General features: G+C 46.2%; 1 protein-coding gene across 29 annotated transcripts in view; it reads right to left on the bottom strand.

Annotated features, from left to right (window-relative positions):
• Positions 1-241: 241 nt before the first annotated feature.
• DNM1 (dynamin 1) overlaps positions 242-19011 on the bottom strand; it is a 66716-nt gene continuing 47946 nt past the window's right edge. For 4 of the 29 annotated variants that reach the window (XM_064677009.1, XM_064677015.1, XM_064677008.1 and 1 more), the window contains 7 exons: positions 13972-14081; positions 13263-13374; positions 12046-12057; positions 10620-10790; positions 10205-10446; positions 9604-9822; positions 242-2293 (listed from right to left, as the gene is read on the bottom strand). In XM_064677009.1, the coding sequence (XP_064533079.1) occupies positions 2221-2293; positions 9604-9822; positions 10205-10446; positions 10620-10790; positions 12046-12057; positions 13263-13374; positions 13972-14081 (939 nt within the window). In that variant the 3' untranslated portion in view covers positions 242-2220. Of the gene's footprint in view, positions 2294-6437; positions 6475-7852; positions 7954-9203; positions 9256-9603; positions 9823-10204; positions 10447-10619; positions 10791-12045; positions 12058-13262; positions 13375-13971; positions 14082-19011 lie in introns of all 29 variants that reach the window. The other 25 variants (XM_064677021.1, XM_064677019.1, XM_064677014.1 and 22 more) reach the window with 21 other exon arrangements.

The raw sequence follows: 19011 nt of genomic DNA, 5'->3' as shown, positions 1-19011 counted from the left end.
ACTCCCACCTCCTGTATGTCCCACCCCTGAAGCACCTCCACAAATTTTCTCCTACAAAGGGATTTACCTTCTGCACCTGACAAGCTGTTTCACTCTACTGCAGCTCCTGGACACCACTGTTGCTGCAGATCTTCTCCACCTTCCCTATTAGTGACAGCACCTGCTTGCATGTACAGCTCGTTAAACTCTATGGGATGAAAAGATTAGGTTATAATCAAACACAGCTTGAAAATCACCCAGAGAAAGAGAGATGGTTTTATTCTAGTCGTGGAGACCTTCATTATACAGAAATGAGAGTTTATTTCATCCAATAAACGAGAGTGACAGGTAGATCACAAACTGCATCACAGCTACTACCAGCACTGAGACAGTTCACCCACAAGTCTGGGGTAATACAATAACCCAACTGCACACAGCAGAGAATTTAACAATCAGCTCAAAAACTCAACATTGGGATTTGGTTAACTTTTTGGATGTCTTTGTGTATATATATATGTATATAGATATTCTTTTCCTACTTGAGTATTTCCTAAAATTCACATGGAAGCACAAATGGCTTTAAACACCTGGACATATATAGATTTTTCATCTTATATATATATTTATAGATATTTATAACAGTAAAGATATGTTTCTCATTACTACAATATACTTGTTTAACTCCTTTAAGCAGCTGGGAAGAAAAAAGAAAAAAAAAAAAACCAAACAAAAAACCCCCCCCCCCCAAAAAACAGTTTCACTACAATCACATCTGATATGTGTGTGTCACAAATTACAAAGAAAACAAGCCATGTGTGAGATTCGAGTCAGACCATTCCAGGACAGAACAGCTAAGAGCAGGCAAAGAGTCTCAGAGGGAGCAGGACTACATGTCAAATGGTGGTTTTGGGCTCTCCGGGCGGGCGGGACTGGCCTTACCCGGCCGGCTGGAGGTTAAAGACAAGAAAAAACAAAGAAAAAGGGAGAGGGAAGGAAAAGGAGGAGAAGTAGTAAAACAATAGTTAAAATACAGAAAGGAACTGGCATCAGAACAATAGAGGATCCACAACAGAAATTAAGAGCAATAGCACTGAAACGAGAGAACTTCAACGTGAATCAGGCCTGGAGGAAAGCCTGGAACACAGGTGGCTCATTCAGCTCTGGTAGAGACATGACATCTGAGATGTACAGGGTTGATATATTTTTTTAATTCTCAAGTTTTTTGATTTTTTTTTTTTTTAATACATGTAGCATGAAGAGTAAAAACCAAACCTTAAGATGAGTTGTGATCAACAACGGTTACAAGTTTCCCCAAACACGTACCATCCACATGCAAGAAAAAGGCTACGGAAGAAAGTCACCACAGTACCCCAAAAACACTGAAAGATGTGCTTATTCAAAGCAGAAATATTTTCAACAGAACATCACACAGCGAACTCCCTGAAACATTTGGCTGTCTGTGTGCAAGGGGGGAGCAGCGTGTCTATTCCCCTCGCCCCGCTGGGGTGTCAGGAAAGTCAGCCAAAAATGATGATGCAAGACAACTGCTGGCAGGAGCCAGTGTGTCCCCAGCAGGAATTCCCCAGCCCTGGGGAGCCGAGCAGGTCTGTGTGCTCCTGCACGCTGAGGTGTGTGCGCTATCTCAGACTTCACTCTAGCAGGACTAGATCCATTCATTCCCCCCCTCCCTGCCTCACTTTGATAAAAGGTTGATTGCACTGTTCCCAACATGAAATTTTGCACCTTAGAAGTCAAACTAATACACAGGACATCTAATCTGTTCCTAACGGTGTCACGTGTTTCGACAGCATGTGTTTTTTTTTTTCCCCTAAGTCACACCTTTGTCTTAACTACAAGAAAAGAAAATAGCTACAGATCAGTCCTGGGTGCTACAACTAAGTGGTGCAGGCAGGACACTTATCCAGGCAGATGGAATTACTGGATGGACAGCCACCACTTGGACTTAAGGGTGTCCCTGTGGCTGATCTCTCCAAGGAGCCTGTGTACTTCAGGGATCCATGCCACTGAATGAAGGCTACTCTACGCTCACAAAGCAATACAGGACGCACGAGCGAAGACGAAGAGCTCGATCACTAGTGTTTTTTTACAACACACTGGGAAGGGGGTGGCGGGAGGCAGAGATGTGGGATGGATGAGAGGAGTGACTGTGGCTGAGGAAGGGAGGGTGGGATGGGGAAGCCGCCGGCACGGCGCTCGTCGCCAGCTGTCTACAGCCTCAAGTTATAAATCTAAGAGGGACGGTTCGGCCGGTCGGATTATGGTGGGTCGAGTAGGTGAGGCGGGGCCCCTTCTGCTGTGAAAAAGCAGGAAACAAAAACAAGAGAACACACACTGTGGTTAGCACAGCAGTCGCAGTCACGGTCACACGTGGTGCTTCTCCACCTCGCCGGAGCCAGCGAGAGAATCTGTCGTGAGGCACAAACTCCACACGGGAGACGCACCAGGCCTCGCACCGGCCTTTCTGCACGGCACAGATCACCTGTAAAGCAATCCCCTGCACAGCCAGGTTTGCTTCCCCTCTGAAATTTGGAAGTGCAGAGATTTACTGCCAGTGAGTGCACTGGCTCCGGGATGAGTGTGGAGAAGCACAGACAACAGTGAGCTCCTGTATCAAGCACATGACGGTCACACAGCATGGATGGGGCCCTCTGAGACGTGCTGCTAGCAGAGGTTCTTGGCTGGTTTGGAGAAGCACCTTCTTCCCCTGCCCTTGAGGCTACTGCAAGCCTGAGATTCCCTGTTCTGGCACAGGAGACTGATGTTGGATGTCAGGGCCAAGCTCACCATTTCAGTTTTCTAGTTCTGGCGCTCAGCAAATGCAGCTTCTACTTCAATAAAAGGAACTTTGGCTACTGCTACTCCCTTCTGTTCCAGCTCTTTTGCTGGTACTTCAGCAACGTAAATGGGGAGCAACTTAAGTGTTTGCCCTCTGTATGGATTAAGTGTTCTAGGCTCTCCTTCCTGTAAGGGACTGGGGGCGGAAAAAAGCCACAACAAAAAATACAAGACAACACCCCTGCCATGTCTCTCAGCTCATTACTTCAAATTACTTATTTACTTCAGGCTCAGAATGCAGGCTTTAAGAAGTCTATAAATAAACATGTGTTCTGTAAGACAGCGAGTCCAATCTGTGGTATTCCTTTAAAGTGTGCTCCCTGCAGTGTCTGCAAACTTGATGGTGTTTCATTAAGATGGACTAAATTGTTCGGTACCAAGCCAGAGTAGTTTTAAGGTCCAAACTGCTTGAAATGCAAAGAGAAAATCCAACAGCATACAGATCAAATTGAAGGGAGCCCTTACACTGATCATACAAGACCAGGTGTCCCAGAATTAAAGACTCAATTCTACACTGACAAGCTTTAATTTAGATTACAGAGAACCAACTGACTGCTGGAAATGAAGGCCCTCCCCTGACACTGGGGCTGAGGGGAGAGAGGGAAGAGCAGCAGAGGAGAAGGATGTTTGCACCAGCAGACAAGTCTTGTTTTGCACTGACTGCAAATCTATAATCACACTGGTACCAGAGGAGTTATACCCCTATAAAATTGGGGCAAGTTCCATCATCTTAGCAAATTAACCAGAACAATTCTCCAGTCCTGTTTATTAAACCTCAGCAGAACCTATTGCTCCAGATCTATTAAGCCCCAGATCTCAAAACAATTACAACCACTTGTCCCTTGCCTTGGGAAATAATACATAAAAATAAAAAAGCTTCAGACAGTAAAGCCACTTTCAAATGTTATTTCCTTGACTGAAAATGTCAATGGGGACTGCAAGACCCCACTATCAGTATGGCAATCAAGTTACTGCTCCTGTACAGCAAATAACAATGGGATTGCTCTAACCCAGAAATTACAATCACCTTGGAAGGATGCTGAAATAATACTATTGTCCAGAAGTAAAAACTGCAATGGGATGTTACAGCTGGGGGATCTGTGACCCTAAGCTTAATGACATGTGGGATCTGTGCATTATCTCTAAGGGTGCTCACAGTGTAAGTCCAGCCACGCCAACCCTTTGATGGCTTTACTCTCACTGGAACAGCAACAGCACTTGAATTAAAACCTTACAGAACTTCAGCTCAAGCTTTAGTGAGATGCTGTTGCATCATCACGTGCATTAGAAGGCATTTCTTGAGAAGGTTGAAAGACTGTTTGCATTTCAGGAGTTTGGACAGGCTGTGCTAAAAGCCTCTGTGGGTCTACGTGAAAAGGATGCCCGAAGTCACCAGATTATGTCGTGTTCTGGCAAGAGTGGCCACTTGAAGTACAAGTAATTTGCAGGTAGATGGGCTGCTTTTTCATAATGTACTAGGATTGATTTTTGCAGACACTTATTCCTCTCAGCACTCAAAGCATTTTAGAGGGAGGGGCTGTCAACTTTTTAAATTTACAGGTTTTGTTTCTCCTGAGGTTTTCTGGAGATGTTTGCAGAATCTGCCTGGTAAGGTTAGAAAAGGCTGAAAACTGTTTCCCAGCACCAAAAGGGACAGGGAAGTCTCTCAGGCAACATTTACCCCTGAAATGCTCCTTCAGTCTGACTTCATTGCTAGTCAAGCCTTTTTCTATCATTGAAAAGTCACTTTCCTCTCTCAGGACAAGGAACAAAAGTTTTGCTCACAGGGAAGCCTGTGACTGTCTCCAGTATATGAAAAGGAAGATCTGAGTCCTGGCAGGAGCCTAAGGAGATGAGTTACAGTGACTGTCACATTCTTTGGAGTCAGTCTTTCAGGGCCATACCCAGAGAGAACACTGAGCTAATCATGTCTAGGGACCATTGGGCTAACAGGGAGTTCTGCTGATAAGGATCTAACAGAGTTGGTAAAACATGACATTTATTCCCTTGGACTGCAAAAGGTTTTGGGTGTAATTTTTTGAGTTGTTTGTTCGGGGGTGGTTTTTTGGTGTTGTTTTGGTTTTTTTTTTTTCATTTTTATTTCCTTGGTGCTCTTTATGCCAGATCAAGAACAGAATGCCCCATAATGAGGTACAGACAACAGCAAGGCTCCTTCCTGAGGCTGTTCACCAGGATGCACATTTCCAGGGCTGTCAGGGATGCCTGCAGTAGGCAGAGTTTTGGAGGACACTGCTGATTGCTCCAACACCTCTGCAGTGTGTCATCAGTGAGGAGGGCTGAGGGATGACGTCCTCAAAGATGCCAATCATGAGCAACCACTGCATCGGTTTGATGTGATGTGGCAGCTCTCAGCTCTAACTGCAGTTCTGTGCAGCAGTAACAGACACCATCTACTGCAAGATGTGACCCTCCCTGCCCCTGGAACAGGGGCTTGAACTTCTGCTTGTCCTATTAAGGCAGGATTTCAGCACATGCCTCTCATCCCCAGTTCTCTCTGCCACAACCAGCAGCAAAGGGAGTCTGCAGGAGCTGCTGCTGCTCCACTCCTCTGTCACAAAACAGCCACAGAGAAAGGGAGAAGGAGCCCAAAAACCCCACATCTGCCCTGTTCTGCCTTCTGTACCCCCTGTCAGTAAGGACTGGAGGTTCCCAAGGAAAAGACTCAGGACAATTTGCTAATGTCCCTCTTCACACCCCCACTCAGCATTAACAGGGAGAGCTGTACACAGCACGTACACACACCTGCCCCAGCACCCTGCACTGAACCAGTACAACCAGCAAAATGCAGGGAGAGAGAGGAAAGGAAAACAGGCAGGAGCTCAGGGCAGAGTGTTTGGGGGGGACACAGATCATTAAACCCTTCCTGTTGCAGGGGCAGGAGACAGAGGAGAGAAGGTAGTTTGAATAGAAGCAGAAGAGTAACCTAGAAGGTAAAGGGTCGAGGGGAGAACAAGCAAAGGGAGTTCACTTCTAACTGATGATGGGACACAAGGATAATAGGGAACATTCAATGTCAGAGTTACCCTGCACTCAGACATGGAAGTCCTGATATTAATGACCCAAACTCCTCTTGACTTCCACAAGCACTAGGGACACAGGGAGGATGGGAGTACTTCTCCAGCCAGACACTAGAATATAAGAAGAGGAGTCTGAACTAACAGCTCCCCAAGCCTCTGTCTTGATCCTAACACAGCTGACAGACCAAATCATACCAGAGTTTATTCAGCTGATCTCCCAGTCAGTGTGGATATAAGCCAAACGAAAGACACAGAGTTTGGATGATGCCAGAGCTCATTTCCCCATCCCACCTCCTCTACGTAGAAGCAGAGAAAGGGCCCTCTGGTGACCTTAAATCAGATACTGAGGCTTTCCCAGCTCCTGCAGCTCAAGCAGCTGCTCTGTCTCTGATCAGCCAGTTTTTCTGTTCAAGACTCCTCCCTTTATGAGATCCTGGCAGAGGTGGTTCATTGGACAAGGGACTCTGTTACTAACACAAGAACTGGGCAGCAGAGGTGAGCTGCAGAGTGATGGAGGGTGGGGACACAACAGCTCATGCATCACAGGGGGAGTGCAGAACGTACCGTGGCTGCCAGTCCTCAGGGGTCACTGATAGTGATTCTGAAAGACAACACGAAATCAACATGGCAGTTCAGACAGGGCAAGGCAGAGGCCACACAGACTGTCAGGAAGGTGGAACACACACATGTGCTTGCACGGACACACATGTCCCCCTCCAGAACACAAGTGTGCACTGCTGGGTGGGACTGCACACACACACATACACACTCACAGCCTCATCTCTGCACACATCCAGACCCAGTGGTGCACAGGGGTGTGTCAAAGCCCATCTATCTGTTCTCACACTCACCCACCAGGTCCCTCACACACCCAGGCTGACGTTCAGACCAGTGTTACACCTGTGTCTCAGCACCCACCAGATGGACACGGGTAGCTGGGCTTGTCTCTCCCTGAGGATTCCTATTTTCTGCCCATATTAAATGCCAGAGTTCAAACAAACAGCTCAGGAAAGGGAGATAACCTGCAGTCCACAGCACTACCCAAAAAGACAGGAAGGTAAAAGCTTACATTTTGAAGGTCATAAATCATGAGATCAGCTACTCCAACCTCTTGAATAATTTGAGTCATACATCTGTGTGAAGTTATTGCTCAAAGTGATGCTGAGCCCTCACATCCTTTTCCTTAGATGTACCAAAAAATAGAGAACCCATTAATGCCTTCAACACATTTTTTCAACAGTTTAGTCATTCTCACTTAAACTTTATTATTTCTCCTTCAAGCTTGCCTAAGCTCTTTCATCTACAGTTTTTACCAAACTGAAGAGCCTAAATATCTGGAGGAATAATTTCACAGATTTCTTCCCCAGGTCAAATCCTGAAAGCAGTCCTTCATTGCACACAGATAGTACCTTGGATTGTTTGTAACTTTCAACTCCCAAAATTATATATTTGGCAATAAGGACTTCCACAGCAGACTGAATAAATGCTAAGTACAGAGGCAGGATGGCAAGCCTTGCTTTAAGTGTCCTTAATTATATGCAGGAAAACCTCTCTGTGCAAACAAAAAAAATAAAAAAAAATTGACCATGTGGTGTTTATATGTGAAGACATGTGTCTATACACTTATGTTTATGAGAAAGGAGCAGAGTGACACTTGTGTAAGTTGATCATTCATAAAATCAGATGCTCAAACCAGAAGCACAAAACTGCCAAACTTCTAGGCAGGCATCAGTGTGCACACAAAGTACACCCAGCCACCACCACGCACTTGAGTTCACAACACCAAACCCCACAGCAAAGCCCACTCATCCCACACAAGAGCTTTGTTCCTCACACACCCACCCACACACACACTGCACAGCCTGGTTAGCAAGGGAAAGATGGGTATTAAAAAAGCAACAATGGAGATGGCATTCGTTCACCCATGGCAGAAGGACCCGAGTCCAAGTGCTAGCAGGGAACATTCTTATTCTATATACAGGAGAGGAAGAGAAAGAGTCCCTTGTCATTGGAAATTCTCCGTTCATCAGTGAACTCAAATGACAAGCTGGTATCAGGATCCGGAGGAGTCTATGAACAACTGGAAGAATCAGAGAGGGGGATCAGAGAATGAGCATCACACTTCAACAGCTTCTGGAATTACATTCTCAACTCCAGATCAGGGCAGTCAGTAGCATGCAATCCAACCTACCATCTCTCCTTCTAAACCAAGGGGTTGCTCAGTTAAGCATGAAACACTTCCCTCCTCTGCTCTAGTGCTGTGCCCTACCTTCCCCTAAACCCTTCTACCTCATGCAAAAGGCAGAAAAGCCATTAAGATAAGCTATGAAAGGTTTCTTCAAAAAAAAGGCCAATCAATTTGAGCCCATTTGGGGAATCCTATCACAATGGTCAGGTATATAGAATATTTTTCATGAGTGAAGAAATGAAACTGGGTGAAAGGAAGAGAATGGAGACAGAAAGAAGCATAAGTATACTGAAAACAAAGCCACAAAGAAATAGTACATGGAAAAGCAGGGTCACAAGGAGCAAGAGCCAAAATCTACAGTAGAAGCATGCTGACATCCAAGGTGCCACCACAGTCTCTGGGGCAACACTGAGGGATGTGGGGACACATTACTGTGGGAGCTGCATCAAGGTGCATAGGAAGGACTGGGGCAGAGGCACCAAGAAAGTAAAACCATTTGCACACACCAGAGTCAGAAACTGGTCTATAAACCTCTCTGAACTCATCCACCTCTAGGCCAACTGCAGCCTGGCAGAGAACACCTCCCTCCAAACAGGCACCAAGTATGAGCTGGGGCAAGATCAAATCCCCTCTGCCACACACCATCTCCACCCATTGACAGGCTGGGTGTTTCCACAAAAAATGGTAAGGTTTCAGACCTGTGCCACCAGCACCCCCTGGAGAGGTGTTTTCCACAGGGGAAGTGTTCCCTCTGGCATGTCACTGGGGAGTTTCTGGTTATGTTTCTTCTTTACATTACAATTACTTTCTATTCCTCAAGGGAGACTAAGTACCCAACATAAAAGCATTCCTGGTTCCAGACTGCTTCCTAAGTCCTGTTCAGGAACACGTGCTCAGCTGCACAGGGGATAATCCCTTATTGCTATGTTGAAGTGTGTCTGAAGTAACTGAACAGGAAAGGAAATGAGTTTTCTAATGGGAAAGCAAAGCTGTGTGATTTGAACCCTCTAGACTGGAAAATGTTCCAGTTGATTACAGAAGCAACACGATTGCCTAAGAATTAATTTCCCTGCCAGTGATACTGTGACAGTCTCGTAGCCAAAAAGCAACTCAAGAGCTTTGATGAAGGTCTTCCAACTCACCTTGAAGAACTCTGGGCCAGGAGAAAAGGGGCAACTTCAGACTTTGGGAGCCCTACACAGAGGGGAATGTCACTTCAGTCCTGTGATTTATCTTGTGACCACAGGCATTGGTACAATTGCTTTAAAGCCCTCAGGTACAAGGTTCTCTCCCCCATTTTTACAGAGAGAAGCAGCTGCCCCTCTGTTTCTGAAAGCTGCCTTGGCATTGCCTTATCTGTACAATGAAATGTCAATAGAAAACAATGCTCCTGCCTCTGGATCCAATTGAAATATCCAAAGGCTGTACCCACACCATGCACTCCATTCTCCTCCCATGGCCCAGGCAGGCCAAGTGCTGCCAAGGCTCCTTCTCAAAACCAGAACATATCCCACCTGCGAGGAGCAGCATGCCAGGACTTACCTGGGAACACCAGGAGGAGCACGATTAGGCCGAGAAGGAACCTGAGGTGGGGGCCCGAAGGGATCAGGAGAGGCACCTGGCCTGGAGGGCACAGGGGGGGCACCACCCAGCGTGGACCCACCAGCAGGAGGTGGCCCAGGAGCTGGTCCGCGAGACCCAGGTCTGGCGGGCGGCACTGCCGGAGCTCTCCTCTGAGGAGTGGGGCTGGACGTGGGAGACCTGGAAAACAAGCAGAGGCATCCAACTGCAACAACAGCCCTGGGATCCCTCTGCCCTGTCAGGTCCCCACACGCTGCCTTCAGTGTACCCTCTTTAGTGTCACATCACTTCACATCCCCCCCTTTGTCTCTCAAGGGCCCAGCCAGGCTCCAGGCTGCCTCCAAAGCTACGTCAACCCCATCCAACCTGAGGGTTTAGAACGTTCCAACGCCTCTGCGAAGACACAGCAGCCCTACACAGCCCTAGGAGCCTCCCAGCAGGAATACCCAGAGCTCTTCGTCCACAGGGAGAAGAGGGGAAGAGGAGGACTCCCTGTCTCAGCAGGAGGCTCTGAAGAGGCGTCAGGCAGGGCTGCGGGGCTCTCCCCCTGAGCCTCAGGTACCTGCGTCCGGACGGTACGCTCTGCACCTGCAGCCAGGAGTCGTCCACCGGTGGGGGCATGGGGGTGCTGATGGTGCTGGTGTTGATGTCCCCGATGATGTTGAGGGCCTCCTTCAGGGCGTGGTACATGCGCAGCATCTCGTCGCGGCGCTGGGCCTGCTCCGCCGACTCCTCCATCAGCGTGTTTTGGTCCCCACACGAGTACAGGTTCGCCAGCAACTCCGAGTGGATGAAGTCCTTGGTCTGTAAACGAGCACAGAGAGGGAATCAGTTTCCACCATTTCCCCCTGAACACTCCTAACCAACTAATTCTGTCCCCACCTCTTCCTCCTTCCCGTTTTTCTTCATTCTTCCTCTCCCTCCCTATGTTTCCCCTCCCCTGTCTCTCTCTCCACTGACCCCAGTGTGATAAGTACATTGTTTATCATGAGGTGCATGATTGTCTTCGGCATGAGGTCTCTGATGGTTTTGTTGACAATTGCCATGTAGGAATCCACCAGGTTCCTGATTGTTTCCACTTGTCTCTCCAGCTGAGGGTCCATGGAGTGCATGAAACTGTCTCCTCCATTCTCCTCTGCCTCACTGGCCTGCAGAGAAAAGGAGAAACAGATTGGTTCTTCAAATGTAACACAGAATTAGCTTTTCATGAGAGCTGAGAGAAGAATAGAAGGGAACAGGCAGGAAGCACATGCAATAAATAAAGCTTATTTAAACTTACATTTTGAGCTGTGATTTTCAATTCACAGCTCAGTTTGTACAGACTTCTCCAGCTCAGATTTGAGGAGCTTTAACAATAAAGCTGCTCTTTTAGTAGAAAGTTATTAAACAAAGGTGAAAGGCAACAGGGACCCCTGATCAGCATCCACAGGTTATGGCTCTAATGCATACTCAAAGCTGTGTTATTACTTTTACTGCTCACAGCTTCTTGAAAGGTTCTTCATCTGAGCTGGGTTTTCCATGCCCAGCTTCAGTTAAGACCCAAGAATCACTCAGCATAAATTAAGCCTCACAGGCTCTCTCACATGCTGCATCTTTACCCTCATTATACAAATGAGAAAACAGATACAGAGAAGTGAAGTAACTGCCCATCTCAGCTGACCACAATAACCTAGAAAACTGTCCCGATCACTTCAACTCTAAGTCCTGCACTGTGAATTACAATCAGCTTTTCTTTCACACCAAGCAGATGAATCTCTTCCTGTCTGCCTGAAACACATTGTTTATTCTGTAAGGCAAAACCTGGACTGTGCTGTTTGACAGCGAGCAGTCGCCAAGGCGCATCCACCGGGGATCGATTTCAAAGCATCCAAGGGTGAAAGACTGCTGCCTTCCTCAGTGTTTATTTAAAAACCCCCTTGATTGTATAATGAAATATCTTTGTTTTAAACCACCCTAGTCTGAACAATCTGCAGCCACGTAGGAAATGGCTTCTCTTTTGTTTTGGGGACCAAAATATGAGAGAAAGGGCAAATCCTTTTGTTCATTTGAGCTTTTCCTGAGAAGATCTTACATAATGAAGGAATGCAAGGTCTCAGTGTGAAACAAAGTAAAGGAAGTGGATGTCAAGCAGGACAACTTAAAAAAAAAAAAAAGAGGGTAAAAAAATCCCCAAAAATAAGCTTGCACCAAGATTCAGAAGTCATACAAAAAGGGAGGAATAAAAAGAAAAAAGGAAAACTCAAACCAAGAACTGAAACAGACAGCAGGAATCCAGCAGAGGGTACAAAGAGGGGGAAGAAGCAAATGCCTCTCAGGAAATGGTGACAAAAGGAGAAAAAAAAATGAGAGAACTATCTGGTGAGAGCCCCAGGGGGCAACACAGGCAGAGAGGGTCAGACTTACTTTGTCCTTGTCCTGGCAGGCCAGTTTGAGCATACATGGAAAAAATTAAAACAAAAAGGGACAAAAAATAAAAGATGACTTTTAGTTGGTCTCAGAATTTGGTGAAGATCCCATAATAGCACTGACAAGCAAAAGACCAATCCCACTAAAAATACATCAATACCTCTATTACCCTGGAAGAGGAACAAGTGAACTGTTTAGCTAAACTGAAAATCAAAATGGGATGTTCTGTAAAGGAAACCATATTGTTATCAGCAAAGGACAATTTACTTACCTGCAATGTCTACCTGTCATTCCTTACATGGGGTTTTGGGACAGGGATCAGTGTTCCCATGTCAAACCCCCCCACTTGCACACCAATAGGTGGCACATGGCCACTGTGGTTAAGAGGCTCAGTTTGGTTCAAAGTCAATCTGAAGTCATGTCACTTAAGGTCCAGTTCCTAATCCTCTTTTTTTAAGATCATATCAGTTTGTTAGGAAGTGCTTTAAGGCAAAAACCAACAATATTCAAGTGTAAAAGGAAAGGTGAATGCAAGAAACCTATTAGAAGCAACAAATACAAACAGAAAAACAATTATCACTTTTCTAATGGGAAAACTATTTATAGCAGCTTCCTCTCATGCAGGAACAGGAAAGGCTTTGAACAGAAACAAATACCACAATTGTCTAGAATATACTTTTAAAGCAGAGCAAAATGCTGACAGCAAGTGCTGTGGGACAGGGAAAGACAAGAGATAAGAGTTCTTGCCAAAGTAGCATAATTAGGGTATCTACCAAGCAAAAGAAAAATTCTAGAAATATTCCCTCCTAATTGGTTGGAGGAAGGAATGGGAGAACAACCACTAAGCCAGGAAGTTCCTAACAAGGCTGCACAGTAAGTGTTACCAAAAGGGAATGGTGCCTTTGCTCAGTAGATACATATCACTTAGTACTCAGGAAGTTAAATGTCACCCTAATATTGGGAATTTAATGCCCACAAAACAAGACAGCTAGAGGGGTTTATCAATACAGACTTTTCCTACTTTATGCCAAGCTTCCTTAAAGGAAGCACCAGGACATACCAAAAATTTTTTTTTTGTTCTAAAAGATTCTCAGCTCAGGAAAAAAAAAAAAATAAAACCTCCACAGACTTATTTTTAACATGGGGAATGCAGCTATCCTTCTTAAGATACATGCTGTGCTCCTCCCCATCCCATTATTGTGGCTGGAACTTACCCCAACACGCTCTGGGTACACTCCTGCACGAAGGAAGGAGGCTTTCCAGCTATCCACCTCCTCCTGGGTCTCACAGGCCAGCTCCAGCTGCCGGTAGTCCTTGTAAACATTCCTGAAAAACACACCTTTTATTATTCCCTAGTGCAATTCAGAGGTTTGCCCATATTTGACAAAGAGAATCAATGAGCAGGGAATCCTCCTGTCATTTTAAGACAGAGACACTCAGCCCCTTGTTAGCATCCTCATGATGACGCTGAAAAAGGGAAAGGGAATTAATTTTTTTGAGCTGGTTTGACGGCCCCCAAATCAGTTGTGTGTTTCGACAGGGCCTGAAAGAGTTTCCCTTTTCAATCCTGTTCACTGCTGGACTTCTCCAGCCATCCTGGGTCCCCTGTCTCCTATGCCTTTCCCTAGTCACTCACCAAGAACACTGTGATTATAAACATATACTCCAGACCCAGGTAACCACACCAAAAAGCTGAAGGGTATAGTCACACCACAAGCCATGCACTGGCAAAAAAATGGTTTATATTCAAGACTCCTAAAGAAGCCCCCCCATCTCCTCCAAAAATTACTGTCCTGAAAGGATACACACATTTGTCCTGGACAGATACCCAAACACACTCATCCCTACTCTCTCCTATCTAATATTACATAAATCCTGTCCCTGGTTTCAGCAGGGATGGGATGTGTCAAGATGGGAGCCTACCTCTGTTCAGTGTTGAAGAGAGCAAAGATGTGCTTGCTAGACATGAACCCCTTCTCCACATCTCGCAGTTTCAGGTTATCCACTGGTAACATGTACTTCTTCTCCTTCTCCTGAAAAGGGAATTGGTAACAAGTCACTCACTGCTCCAGAAAAGCCTCTACTCTGACAGAAGCATCAGCCCACAGCCTCCATATCATCCTCAAAGCCAGGTCCTCTGTTCTCTAAAGTCTGTGGGAGAAGGGGACCTCATATTCTGAATGATTAGAAGCTCAAAAAATGGGCAGTTTACCATTGGTGAATGGCAAAAACCTGAAATTCAGTGCCCAGACTGAGACAGCTTCAAGCATGCTGTGTTTCAGAGGAAATGCACCCACAACTCTCCAGCCCTCTCTAGCTAAACTGAGAACAAGGCATCCAAACACTAACCTTTATTTTTGACCCTAGGTATCATCTTCATTTAAAAAAAAACCAAAAACCCAACAAACAAACAAAACCTCCCACAACACAAAATAAACAAAAAAACCAAACCAATAACCCCCACACACTCAAAACCAACCAACCAACAAAAAAATCACAAAAAACCCTCCAAAAAACCCCAACCAAAACTCGATCTAAACTTTTACATTTGCATTCAGAAAGCAAGTCAGAAATCATTCTTTCTTCTTAGTCTCAAATCTGGATCTACAGCAAATTAATGGGAGTTTGATTTAAAGCCCACATTTGGAGCATCCTGTTCCAGCTGGGAATTATACCCCAACACAACAAGAGAGGGAGCTCTCACACCGGTCTCCAAAAGGCAGAATGCAGCTATCCAAGACTAAAACAAAAACAAAGCACACTTCTGTGTGCAAGCAAGCATGTGTGACTGTCCCCTTGTGAGATCTGGTGTGTTTGTAGACCTTTCTTGGCAGGAAAAAACAAAACATGATCGCTCTCAGGGGAAACAAGAATGGAAAACAAAGATGGTCACAGAACAGAGATCCTGAAGAGCTGTCCAGGAAGGACAGGCAGGGCAGAGCAGCAGGCAAAGGTGACAGAGCTGCTGAGCTCAAACACCCAGAGAATGGCAAGTCCAGCCTAACATCCTCTTAAGCTTTAGTTAAACTGACTTGAGATTGTTAAGGATACCAGCACTTCACAGTTCAGAGATACCCCAAAGATCAAACTATACCAATGCACTACAAAATGTGTGCAACAAGAATATCCCAAAAACCAGCAGCCAGAAAATAGAAGAGATCACTTGGGCAGCTGCCAGACTCTCAGACATGCCAGGCTATGAAAGCAGGAGAGCTCTTCCAAGCAGATTTCCCCGGGCTTTTTAACACTACTGATCAGTTCTGATTAGATGTGGGCACAAGTTTCTGATGGCACACATCCTGCTGTCAGCCAGGTGCTGGTCTCTGAGCCACACAGACCACTTCAGGTTCTGCAAGCCACAAACAGCTTCCGGCTTTCTATTACTCTGGGTTATTTCTGTGCTGATTTAGGCTGAACTAGTGACCTAGAAGTGAAGTAAACCAACTGCTGAGTCCCCGGGCAAGCCAGACCAGCCCCACTGCAGTCTCACTTAACTGGACCTCCCTGAATTCATCCCACAGTCTCTGGGCTAGTAAAAAAAAAAAAAGAGAAAAAAATTGATGTTAAAGCTGACTGAGAAAAATCTTCTGCATCAGAACCACAGAATTCCATAGAAATTTCGCAATGGTGTCATTCTTCAGGAAAAGAAGTCAAAAGTTAAGGGAATTCCGTGTCCCAGATATGGAAACAACACACTCTTTGCCAGAGTTTCAACTTTCACCCCTTCCAAGCTCTCACATAAATGCTGCCACGTGACCAAGACAACACTATCTCCACACGCTGATCTTTCCATGAGGAAAGACACAAATATCTGTCTGCCAGCACAAAAATATCAGTCCTCGACTCAGAGGCAGCAAGAGCAATCAAATGGAGGACACTGGCACAAGAAGCCACAAAGGCAGACACGCTGCAACGAGCCCCTGCAGCTCCCCATCTCCCCACACCTCCCCCTTCCCAGTCCCCCTCCTCAGCCTTTCCAGCTTCTCAGTTTTCAACCCAGCCTGTTTTATATCAACACTCTGACTTCATTTCCTGAATGTAGAGACAGGAAAGTGTGGAACGAGCTGCCAAGGGCTGAGCCTCTCAAAACTCTGGCTGAGCCCTCTGCCCATATGTTAGCAATCTGGCAGTATGTGCTATGGCTGAGCAGCATCCTGGCCAAGAGGGGAAAAGGGCTTCTCTCTCTCTAGCTTTCCAGACTTGGAATGGGGGGGCAGGAGAGGGAAGAGCCAGCACATACCAAAATGGGAAAGCAGCTTGTGAAATACTACATTCAAATGTCTGATCTCTGAAACCGTCTGATCCCAAGAGGTTTATATTGCTCGTATCTCCCCTCATTGATAAGAAAAGGGGGAAAAAAAATCAGGTAAAACTCTCCCTCAGCAGCAGAGTATGTGTTATGTAAAATGTGCTTGTTGGCTGTGGGTTAATCTGTAGAGCCATGAGGCCAGGGAGAGGTGGTGGAGTGGCAGAAGCCCCCAGAGTGTACAAAGCAGAAGATGGTGCTCAGTGTTGGCTGGGGAATGTTGTAGTTAACAGGGTTAACTACCCCTCCTCAGGGCTGCTCCCAACGGGAGTCACACTGCCTGCATGGAGACCTGCAGGAAGAGATGGCTGTGAGCTCCTTGCACAGGCAGGATAAGTGCCAGAGGATTATTCCCCCGCCCCCGGCACAGTGCAGATCCAGCCATATGGCTCTGTGCTTTGCATCCATCAGAGAAAGAAAATACGCTTCTTTTCCAGGAAGCTGACCAGGATCCATCAGCCATTCCGACCGTGGGGTGGAAAGCACAATAACTGGAGGAAAAAAGGGGATGCTGCAGTTGCAGCCTGATATTCCAATGTCCTTATTGGTGCTGCACATCTCCTTATGGTGGCTCAATCCTAGAGATGGGTTTTGGCCAGGTGCAGCAATGGTTTGCACTATCACCTGAATTATTTGTTGCTACCCTGTAGGCAATAACCCACAAGAAGTTCACAGAATCCAGCAGGCAGCAAGCCAGCCTGACTCCAAGCATTCCCTCCATTCTCCTGGACTGCCTCAGCAGCAAGGTAAATTTTCCTGCTCTTGGATACATGTGAAACGAAGCCAACAGATGCATGTGTGGGCTCCCCTAAGGTTGGAAATTGGCACTCACAGCACAAGAAAGCAATTGGCAGAATTATTAGGTCTCAGTTTGCATTTTGAGCACAAATAAGCTAATTAAAGGTTTCCCTGTAGCTGTTATGACAAACACCTTCTTCTGCACAGAGATGAGGGTCTGTGGATATGGGAGAAGGCACTGCCACCGTTTTAATTGGGGGCCGTGTGAAATTAGGAGAAATTCATCTTGCTTAAACCTCTTAATCTCCTTTCCTTCTTGTAAGATGTAAAGCACTGCGGGTAAACAAACCTGCCCCAGGGATGACTGGAGTTTCAGTCAAATCATTTGTGTTAAACACAGGCACAGCATTTTGGGAACTCCAGTAATAAAACTCTACTCAAACGGAGAACATCAACATCATAATTTATAATAGACATTAGCATAATAATTTATAATAAACACACGGCATGAATACATGCACACTAAAAGATTATAAGGAAGGAGTCTCTGAAAAACAGTCTGGAATATCTGAAAGCAAGTTAGCTGAGCATTTCAAGCTGAACCACCACTTCACCCCCCCAGCAAGATGTTACCAACCACCTTCTACTTCTTGCCTTAGCAAAGCAGAAGAGCTGAATTTCTGAGCTGTGATTCTTCCAGGAAGCCCTGGTCATCCCACTACATACACACATCTTGAGACCAGCTTTCCCAGACACAGCCCACCTGTAGCACTTTTACCCTCAGAGCATAATTTACGGGACACTGATCACTCCTCCAAGCTGCAGACCAGCTGTAATGGCTTGTTTACATCAGAATGCTGCCTTGGTTTAACTTAAACAACACATCCTAAGATTTTAAGCTGATTTAAGTTCAAAAGCTCTGGAGACACTAGACCTGGGCTCGTGTGATTAACCACAGCTGTTACTTGGCTTAGTAAGCACAGCAATAGTAATTAACTCACCTGCATAAAAGTAAAGCCTTTTAGGTACATCAGATGAAATAATGTACAGTTTGAAACCTGCAGCCAAGTGCAAGCCTAGGAAGCCATCAGAAGGTTTATGAGAAAGCACGGGCAGAAACTGAGTAGCTTAAGAGAGACCACAGTGCCCAAAACTGGACTGTCGTGACCTCTCTAAGGTCAGGGCAGTGAACTCCCACTCTGGCTCCAACCCTGCACTGGGGAAGGGTAAACAACCCACTCCTGGAGGTGTGCAATGCTTTGTGTGTGTGTGTTGTGCTTTACCTTAGCAAAGCAAGTCCAATAGTCAGGGTTGGTTCATCCCTGCCCTGGCACAGGGACAGGTGTGGGAAGAAATGCCTGGTTGTCCTTTGTGAAGGCTGGTGGGCATTGCCGACCTTAGAGAGGTCACAACTGTCTAGTTTTGGGCACTATGGTCTCTCTTAAGCTACTCAGTTTCTGCCCATGCTGTCTCATAAACCCTCTGATGGCTTGCTAGGGTTGCATTTGGCTGCAGGTTTCAATCTGCACGTTATTTCAGCTGACATACATAAAAGCCTTTACTTCTGTGCAGGTGAGTGTTCACATTTTCAGCCACTGATCTTAACCATCCACACAAGAGGAGGCATCCTGGAAGGGAGACACGGGGTGTGCATAAAGCCCTCTTTATCCCCGCAGCACAAGGAGAGCGAGCAAACCACACAGGCTGGGACTAACATCTGGAATCGTTACGTGGGAGCCGAGAGGCACAGAAAGCGACAGCATTCCTCAAGTTTCCATGCGGGGTAGGGAACCTTCCTTTCCCCCGCGCAACCCCATCCGTCAGCCCCTGCTTCCTGCCAAACTCCGGCCTTCCCGGCAGCCAGCAAGCTCCTCCCTCGAGTCTAGTTAGCTTTCCACTGCCACGTCAAGTGAGGCAGA

Source organism: Pseudopipra pipra, chromosome 20 (assembly GCF_036250125.1).
Source record: "Pseudopipra pipra isolate bDixPip1 chromosome 20, bDixPip1.hap1, whole genome shotgun sequence".
In the NCBI taxonomy this organism is placed as follows: domain Eukaryota; kingdom Metazoa; phylum Chordata; class Aves; order Passeriformes; family Pipridae; genus Pseudopipra; species Pseudopipra pipra.
This window is presented reverse-complemented; position numbering and strand designations above follow the sequence as displayed.